This window comes from Gavia stellata, chromosome 27 (assembly GCF_030936135.1).
Source record: "Gavia stellata isolate bGavSte3 chromosome 27, bGavSte3.hap2, whole genome shotgun sequence".
Taxonomy (NCBI): domain Eukaryota; kingdom Metazoa; phylum Chordata; class Aves; order Gaviiformes; family Gaviidae; genus Gavia; species Gavia stellata.
Genome location: NC_082620.1, coordinates 5,621,216 through 5,630,666, shown reverse-complemented (window position 1 = coordinate 5,630,666; position 9,451 = coordinate 5,621,216). Strand labels below are relative to the sequence as shown.

Sequence of the window (9,451 nt, the reverse complement as noted above, 5' to 3'; positions counted from 1 at the left end):
CCTCCAAGGCTGGCTCTGCTCGCATGTGTGGCACCGGCTGGATCACGTGAATCCAAGAAGCAGCAATGGTTTGAAGTTTTCCCTCCCCAAAGAAAATATACGCCCTTTGGGTGAGTGGTGAGATGGGTCTGAAGGGAGGAGAGAGCACCCCCTCTCCTCGCCCTCTAGAAGGAGGGTGCTTGTCCAGGAAGCACATTTCTAACTGCTGTGGTCGTGCTGATCCGATGGGTGCACCAAGAGTGGGGATGGCTCCGGAGGTTCACAGGAGTGCTGGGGCTGGAGGCAGCAGCCGGTACCTTCGCTCTCCTCCTACAGCGACCGGCTGCCCCGCGGGACGGGCCACGCTGGCCTAGCGCTCCGCCAGGCGCCCTGGTCCCCTTGAGGTAAGGTAGGTCCTGACTCTTTGTCAAAGGCTCGTTGAAGACACCGACAGGGTGGGCGAGGAGGGGGGCGGGAAGTTGAGGAGTTCCAGCACAGCCACCCCCACGCTGCTCCGGCGTGTGAACATGCAGGAGGCTGCTACCCACTTGTTGGTACGGGGGTTGTACTTCTCGATGGAGTTGAGGCTGGAGCTCCCATCGTTGCCACCCACTGCGTACAGCCACCCATCCATGGCCACCAGGTCGTGGGTGCTCCTGGAAAGATCATGCAGAGACCACCGGGGTGTGAGGCTCGAACACAGCGTGTGTGGGGGGTAGGGGAGCTCAGCACCTCAGATGAACTGGTCAGAGCCCTGCCACCCTACAAACGGGAGTGCCCAGCCTCACAAATGCCCAGTGAAAATGAACTACCGGGGCTCAGACAATCAGTGGCAGAGTGTGGTATACAGCTTCCAATCTTCCCCTTCACTCTGATACCCTCCTCCCACTGGAAAAGTGCCACCTCTAAGTAACAGGCCCTAGGAGCCTAAAATCCTTGGACTTCCAAGCCTTAAGTCCTCCTGCAGCCCAGAAACATCTTCTACGTGGCCTCAGCCAACTATACCACCTGGGTCTTTACGGCCACACAGGCTGCTGAGAATAAATCCCCCTGCAGAAAACGCGGGCTGCAGAACGTCCCTGCTCTGCCCTCCTGGCACACAGGCACCAGTCCCTCGCAGTGCAGCGGGGAGTGTGGGCTGCCTTTGTGCAAGCAGCACGGAGCCAGCCAACCGCAGCGTTAGCCAGACCCTGGGGCACGGTCTGCATGTTACGGTTTGCCGTGCAAGGCAAGGCTCTCTGCGAGATGGGATCCCCATTCCTGACCGCAGCAGCTGAGGCTCCCCTGCAGCTCGGGAGTGTGGCAGGGGCAGAGCTCCTTACCTACGGATGTTCATGGGCGCCACGCTCTCCCATGTGTTGGTTTTGGGGTTGTAGCGTTCAACAGAGTTAAGGCAGCTGGTCCCATCATTGCCGCCAGCTACATAGAGCATCCCCTCCAGCACGGCCACTCCAGCACTGCTCCGGCGGCTTAGCATATTGGCAATGGGCGTCCAGGTGTTGATCTGGGAAGAGGCAATGTTTGTTCGTGAGCCAGATGTACGTGTCATTTTCCACGTACCTCTGCCAACCCAGTCCTGCTCCAACCACACAGCTCCTGACATAACGGTCCTCCCCAAAAAGACTTTTGGGAGGACCCCACTTCTTTCCCTTCAACTCTCCTGCAGGAAGAGCTGCAGGTCCCAGGAAAGACCTCTGCCGAGTGGCTCAGGAAAGCGCAGCCGCAGCTGGCTGGAGTCCTGCCACCCCAGGGGCCTGAGCACAGAGATCTCTGTGCCAGACCACCAGTCACGTCACAGCTGAATCCCAGCCCAGTCATGGGGGTTGAGCTGTATCTATTTCAAATCTGTACAAGCCACAACTGTGGCTTTACAGCTCATGAAAAACCTCCAGGACCTTCTCTTTGATCTTTTTGCAGTGATCCAGCCTGCCCTAACAGAGCCGTGAGACCTCAGGCACAACACATGTCCCCAGCCTGCCACAATCCCCGCTAACTGCTCTGGATGCGCACGCAGCAAGGACCTCAGCTGAAAGCTGGAGACAGCTCAGGGCATGAACAAGAACTGTTCTTCCTAGAGAACTTGAGCTGGCCTACCAGCAATGGGGACAGAGCGTGTTGTGGTGGTTGAAAATCTCAAAGAAGTATCTTGGATGAGCTTTGGCTCATTTTGCTCTGGATTGCACCCTGGATACTCTACCCCTGCAGAAGAGCTGGGGAGAGGGCTGATACCCACTCCATCTCATAGTCACACGTGATGGCTTAAGTCTCCAAGGAGGCAGGCAGGTCTGTGCAGCACAGGCGCACGTGGGCACACCTTCTGCTCCACTGCTGCTGCAGCACTTTGCTAGGAAGTGGTCACATCTCTAAGCTACGGCAGCGGTTTGCTAAGACACCACGCTCACTGCCTGCTAAGTTCTCTAGCAACTTGTGCAGCCCTCAGCTTTCTGCAGGGCCCTTTCAGGCACCCATAAGGAGGAGAGAAGGAAAAGGGTTACCAGGCACGCTCTCTCTTGTATTTACCTGGGGCTCATACTTTTCTACTGTGGCTAAGTGGGATGAGCTGTCGTATCCCCCAACGGCATAGAGGTTGCCTTCTGCAAAGACAGTCACACACGCACAGGAGTTAGCTAAAGAGCATGGCCCCAGTCCCAGCACGGCCTCCCACAACTCTTGCCCAGGGTGCCCCCATATAGGTATCAGCCGAGCCGCAGTGCCTCCCGCTCCCCAGGCAGCCAAGCTCCCCTCAGCAGGGCTCCCCCAGCTCCCCCTCCCTTGCAGCATGGAGCATTGTGAAATATTCATCAGGCAATTTCTCTGCCGCACTGCAAGCTTCCCAAAGAGCTCGTTCACCTGCCGCTTCTTGACCTCCTCATTACGGGAGCTGCAAGTGCTCCCCGCCAGAGCAATAGGTTATTTTTAGCAACGAGGCTGGAGCACGGGAACACCAATAAAGGCTGTGGCAGGCAGAGAGTATGAGCTGGTGATGGAGGGGAGGGAACCTCTGAGTCAGCACTGAGAGCTGAAACCAGAGAGCAGGGCAGGGGAGAGGCACCACAGGGACATGGGGACACTGAGCAGCAGTTCCTGGGACGGTGGGGAGCAGCATGCTACCCTGGCATCCCCAGGGAGGTCCAGCACCTGCTAGGGCGGAGAGTGGTACTTGCATTAACCCTATAGCTGCACTGAACAATGGAGTGGCCAGTCCTCACACTGCATCCTCCTTAAGGACAGAACTCATTCAGTGGAGTCAGGAGACATCACAGCATTGCACCTAATGTTGTGACACCCCTGGCAGAGGCAGTTTTGACCCCACACTACTGCTTGGATCATCGGTGAAAGGACTGTCCTGCTTTCATAATGAAGGAGTAATAAGGTTGTCTCTTCCTTTCTAGGGACAGGTGATCATCCACAGCCAGCCCGCTTGCTCCAAAGTAGAAGAGGCACAAAGGAGCTGAGGAACAAGCTGTGGGTCCCCTCAGGAGCTGCCTCCAGAATGTGATGAAACCCAATTACTAGGGAGATGGAGGAGGAGAGTAGAGGCAGGGAGCATGTCAGGACATGGCAGAGGAATGGCTGGGCTACCCGGACTTCCTGCTAGGGAATCTAGGAAGAAGGGGCAGGAACTAGAACAGAAGAACATCAAAAGGAACCACCAGAAATGCAAAAGACAGTCTGCACAGAAGTCAGTCGGGTCCTCATGCCATCACCCACCTAGTGTTGCCACACGGACGTAGCGTCTCCTGGTGCTCATGGCAGCGATGGATGTCCAGGTGCCTGTCAGAGGGTCGTACCGCTCTGCGCTGCAGCAGGCAGGGACACAGGAACATAAGGTGTGACACTGGCAAAGCCCAGGTCAAAGCTCTTTGACACAAGCCCTCAGGGGCAGCTCCCAAGGAAGCTTGGGAATAGACAGGGAAAACGGAGGGAAGAACTGACAGAGGCTGTATTCTGTTGTGGCAGAGGGCTACAAAATGGTTCTTTTCCCTGAAGAAACTTTGCCTGGGCCAAAGACACTGGAAGACAGCACTGGATTGCAAGACATCTACTCTGGGGCTAGTCCATCTGTCAGGAGCGGGCCTTGTGGGCTCCCCAGGCACCCAGCGCCAAGGACAGTGCATGCAAGAGCAGTGGAGGAGCCTGTAGCAAGGCAATCCCCTACCTGTTCAGGCACGAGGCCCCATCGTACCCCCCAGCAGCATAGAGAAGCCCATGAAGCGCTGCTACACCCAGGCAGCTCCTCCTGGTGCCCATGGACACCTCAGGTTGCCAGGAATTGGTGACAGGATCGTAGGACTCCACTGTGGCCAAGTCAGAGGTCCCATCGTAGCTGTAGGGAGAAAAAGGGAGACCGTGTAAGAGCTGGGAAGCCTGGATTGCAGGTGAGGCTGTGGGCTGGTCCTAGAGCTCTGGAGCTGACCAAGAGCCCAGATAGCACAGCCTGCCTTGGGTCCCGGTCACCACCCCTCCCCTCACCCCCCTGCCCAGCTTCCTTAAGGCAGAGTGCACCGAAGCACCTGCGGAAAGCGCAGAGCCCTTAGCTGAGCTCTCCTGGGGGTCTGCAAAGAAAGCAGGTCTCGGAGGGCCCCGCACGCCGCGGCAGAGGTGGGCTGGGGGGTTAGCAGGCTCGTAACAGCCTGCAGCGTAGGGCTAAGGCAAACGGGAGGAAACAGCGCAAGTCCAGGATGTAGCCACCACCAAACCGAGAGCAGGCAAACTCACTACTTGGAATTGCAGGGGCAGGGAAGTAGTTTTCAGTTGCTACTCTGCAGTTAGTAACCCAGAGATACCGGATCGCTTCATCCGGAGGCTGGCCCGGGGAGGCTTTGCTGGCCATCCCTGCTCCCAGAGCAGCTCTGTGCCGCTCTCACCGCCGGCTCTGTTCAGAGGCTGCCGAAGGTATCCCTGCCAGCTCCCCACGCACGGCTCCCGCGCCCGGCTCCCGCGCCCTCCTTACCCGCCCACAGCATACAGCTTGTTCCCAATGGCAGCAACGCCCACTCTGGCCCTGCGAGTCGACATGGAGGCCACCATGTGCCACCGATCCGTCCGTGTGTCATAGGCCTCGCAGTCCCCATGGATGGCGAACAGGCTCCCCCCACCTGCGCACGGGATGGCAAACAGAGCAAACAACGGCCCAAAGCCCTGGGAAGGGGTTTGCATGTACATGAGCGCATGGCAGGGCCTTACCCACAGCAAAGAGCACAGTGCTGGCTCCCTCGCAGCGCCGCGGCCGCGTCCTGCTGTTGCTAAGGACCCCTCTCTGCTCCGGCATGAGGTGGTACTTGAGGGCTTCGATCAGCAGGTCTTTGCACTCCGAGTGATGCCGCACCAGCAGTTCCGTGTCCACGTTGCTCATGAGGAAGTCCCGGCTCAGCAGGGGCAGCCGCACGCACTTCATAAGCTGAGGGGAGAGGGGTCGCGCACCGTCGGCAGGGTGGGAAGGGTTCGTCCCAGTGCTGCCCCCACATCCCCCCTACAAACCCCGGGGACCCTGGCAAGGCTGACTCCACCTGGAGATGTCATCCTGCTCGCTTGGCAGGACAGGCGCCCAGTGACAAAGGGCACCAAAGCACATGCCGCAATCCAGCCTTGATGTCACTGCAGAGGCAGGAGCCCTCATCCTGGCCGTGACACGTCCCACAGCCACCCCAGATCCCCACCTTGCCCTCTGCCAGTACCCACATCCTCTTCCCGCACTCATGCTCCAAGTAACAATCCTCGCTGCGGGGCTGCAGAGCCCAGACACCACCTCGCTCTGCCCAGCACGCCCCGTGTTGTCTGCATTGCTCACAGAAGGGATGTTTGAGCGCACACAACCAGCAAAGGTGGAGACGGAACTTCTCTAGGGTCAAGCCCTGGGGTAGGTGGAAACCCAGGAGAAACCCTCAGACAGAGTCTTCCTCATCCTGCCCCACCTCAGTCCCAGCCTTCAGGAGGACACCTAGGATGCTTCCTCCCACTGCTCCCGCCCGCTGCCTGCCTGGAAGCATGGGAGAGGCAAGATGACAGGAAGCCAGGGCTGCTGGAGGCACCAACAGCCTCCACTGCAGTGTGAGGCTGCACCCATGGGAGAGTGCCCACGCTGTGCCAAGCACTGGCAGCCCCACAGGAAAGAGCTTAACCACCTCTTCTCCAGTTGCACCTTTGGAAGGCAGGAGGCACGCGGATCCATGCTCCAAGGTGCAGATGCAGAGAGACAAAGGCATGAGTTAAAAGAAGTCCCTGCTCAAATTTGCCTGAGCTTTTTGTTTGATGATGCACGTGAAAGCTCAGGAAGGCTGCAGGCAGGGCTGAGCTCTCCTGCTGCCCACACCCTCCCCAGAGCTCTGTGTGCCCAAGCTGCCAGGGGTCAGACAGACATCCCCCTCGGATTTGTCAACACTTCGATACTTTGGACTTTACCCTATGAGACCGAACTTTCTCAGCAACACCCTCATCTACACCTGGAGTGGAAGTGGTGTGGCAGGGACCTGCTGTCCCTGCCCTCTGGCCACCCTGCAGCCGTGTATCCACCCAGACCAGGCACTCGGAGCTGGTGGGTAGAACCAGGCCACCTTCCCCAGCAGACTCACCCTGGGGACATGCTGTCTTCTGCTGTCCACATCATGTTTGACCCAGCTGAGCACAGCCCGGTACACCTCCTCCTCTGATGGCACATTGAGGCTGTCACTAGAAATGAGGTCCAGCACCTGCGGAGCGGGGTGGAAAGAGCAAGTGCCGGTTGGTACGGTTTGGGAGGAAAGGACACATTCACACACCCACCAGAACAGCAATGCCAGAGGTAGAGCCCCTGCCTCCTGTAGATGCTGGCGGTTGAGGGGTGTGCAGCTACTCTCTCTCACTGGACGTAGAAGGATCCAAAGAGCAACTGGGTCCCCCAAACCAGGCAGGTGCAGCTGTGCCTCCCCTCTCCTTGCAGCACTGGTGTGGAGACAACTCTGTGCTCCATCATCCTCCTTGGCTCATTCCCCGCCTTCTGTGTCTGAAGCTGCTGCAATGCTTGACACTTCCAATCAACATCAGTGAGATCAGGCAGACGACTCTGCTTGCACGCGTCCCTTCAGTATTTCATAGGATAGAGCCAGGTGCCTTGGCTGTTCCCAGCACACTCACTTCACCTGCCAAGGACGACGGAGCTGGAGCAAGTGGAGATGTGTACTCTTCTCTTGCTGCCATGCACCCCACTGCCCCAAGAATGGGTGAAGGGGAGCGTCTTGTCTCCTGGTGAAGGACCCTACAGCACCGGGTGATGCAGAGCAAGGACTGGGAATGCCTGCTGTCTGGGGCACAGCACCCTGCAGGCAGTGATGAGCCAGGAGCCATGCTGGCACCACATGAAGAGCAGCAGAAAACATTAGCTGAGCTCTGAATTAAACATCACAGTTATGTGACCAGGGCAGCCAGGACTTATTCCTTGGCCTGTGCTCGCACAGAGAGGGCAGTGTGCTCAGAGCTCACGTGGCAAGCACCAGCGACAGCAATTATCCTCCGTGCTACCCTCCCATCCCTATTTCACATGGGATCAAGCTCGCTCTCTGACAGCACTCTTCCCATGTATTGTCTCTCCATTGAACAGAGAAGACCAAACCACAGAATCTGGGTACATTCCCCCACCAAACCTTGTCCCCTCAGTGCAGGCTCCTTGGGCTCCTGACACACACACCGTGCCTTCCAGGACAGAGCACGAAAAGCCTTGCCACTCCCGTACCTTCACACTCCCATCAGGACCTCACCTGTTTAAGAGGCAGTAACATGAACTCCTCTGTTTTGGACACCTCCACGAAGTGTTGGAGGACATACTTGTGCGCAGACTTGAGGAGGTCGCTGCAGGAGTGCGTGTCAGCGAAACCCCGGATCCCCAGGCAGTTGGATGGGTCGAGCTGGCTGAGTAGGAACTTGCAGCAAGCATCCCGCACACCATTGAGCTGAAGCAGGCTGGCAGCAGGAAGAAGTGTCTGGCAGTGGAAAAGAATGGGGGAAAAGAGAGTTTCCAGGGCACGGAAACAATTTTCACCCTCGTCTCACTGCAAGTCAATAACAGAACAGGTTTACTGAACACCTTCAGGCACACAAGCACAGAGAGGACAAAGCGTTCTTTGTTTCCAACAGGACTAAGCTAAGGAAGAGCTGAGAAGGACACCCGTAACTCCCCACAGGGCCAGGAAACAGCAGGAGAACGGCAGGAGAACGGCAGATGCTCAGGACTAGACCTGGCCATTGCATAGTGCTTTGAGGAGCCATTCCCAGCCACAGCAGTCGCAGGAGCCACACCTCTGGGTGCAGGGGAGCAGATGAACTCCCTGACCACTGCTAGATGCAGGTGCCATCACAGAACAACAGCTGAAGGGGCTGAGCAGAGGGAGAGAAGAGCCCCCAGGAGGTAAGTCTCGTACAGAACGGTTTTGTGGAGAAGAGAGATTTGGGGGGAAGCTCCTACCTGCACATTCCCCTCGCCCACCACAATCTCAGCCGTGTAAGCGTATTGCACCAGCTGCTCCAGGGCCTGTGGGTCAATGTCGTGCAGCGTCACATGGGTCTGGCGGCTCTCACTCATCTCATCTGGGGCAACACAGATACTAGACATGAACAAAGTCCCACAGCAGGATTGTTTCCCCTCAGGAAGACTTGACCATGCATGGAACAAGCCACATCCACCTCCACAGCCCAGCATCACAGCCCAGAAAGGTCTCCTGCCCACATCTTAGCAAGGAGAAACAGCAGTATACTCTAGGGAATGGGGTCCATGTCTGCAGGATGGGCATCAAGATACCTGTGCAGGGGGTTATGGGCACAGGGCTTCATGGAAAGGAGCCAAATGAGGAATATTACTGCACTTGCTCATATACAGGCATCATATTTCCATAGGGTAGGGCAGTGAGAATAGGGAGCGGGACAGAAAGAGAGGACACTACTTGCTTGTGAACATGGCGTGGAAGTACGGGCTGCACGACGCCAGCACCACCTTGTGGGCCTTGATCTCCTTGGTGCCCACGTGGAGCACGATGTCGCAGAGCAGCCCACGCTGACGCATGCGGTTCATGCACACGAAGGCGTCGTGATAGTGCCGCTTGGAGTTGTGGGAGATGCTGTGACCGTCACGGTTGAGGAGCTGCACACCCCCTTCCATGGCTGCAGGTGGTAGATGGTGGGCTTTCCCTTCTCAGCGGCACTGACACAGGGGAAAACCAAAGCATTACCCAGGCAGGAATAGCTCTAGCCCCAGACAATTCCCTCGGCCCCCAACTATGCCCGCCACTGCTCAAAGACCCTGTGCACAAACAGCTCCTGTCTAACCAGCCCCTGCCAGGGAAACATCATCCTGCGCGTAAACCAGCGATAGAGAGGAGACAGTCCCTGGAAGAACACGAGTAATGCAAAGTGATGCTGAGACTCTTCTCTGTTCGGTGTCCAGTGCTGACACTCACTGCTTCCCAGCTGTGTTCATCTCTGGATCGATATCCTCCTTACCTGC

At 57.4% G+C, this 9,451-nt stretch overlaps 1 protein-coding gene across 1 annotated transcript; it reads right to left on the bottom strand.

Moving 5' to 3' along the window:
• Nucleotides 1-401: 401 nt before the first annotated feature.
• KLHL17 (kelch like family member 17) lies at nucleotides 402-9,106 on the bottom strand. Its single transcript, XM_059829926.1, has 11 exons — nucleotides 8,896-9,106; nucleotides 8,417-8,538; nucleotides 7,713-7,934; nucleotides 6,552-6,668; nucleotides 5,167-5,380; nucleotides 4,934-5,078; nucleotides 4,139-4,306; nucleotides 3,691-3,779; nucleotides 2,500-2,573; nucleotides 1,302-1,483; nucleotides 402-635 (listed from the first exon to the last, which is right to left on the bottom strand). The coding sequence occupies exons 1-11, from the start codon at nucleotides 9,104-9,106 to the stop codon at nucleotides 407-409; spliced, it is 1,773 nt and encodes a 590-aa protein (XP_059685909.1). The 3' UTR covers nucleotides 402-406.
• Nucleotides 9,107-9,451: the final 345 nt, after the last annotated feature.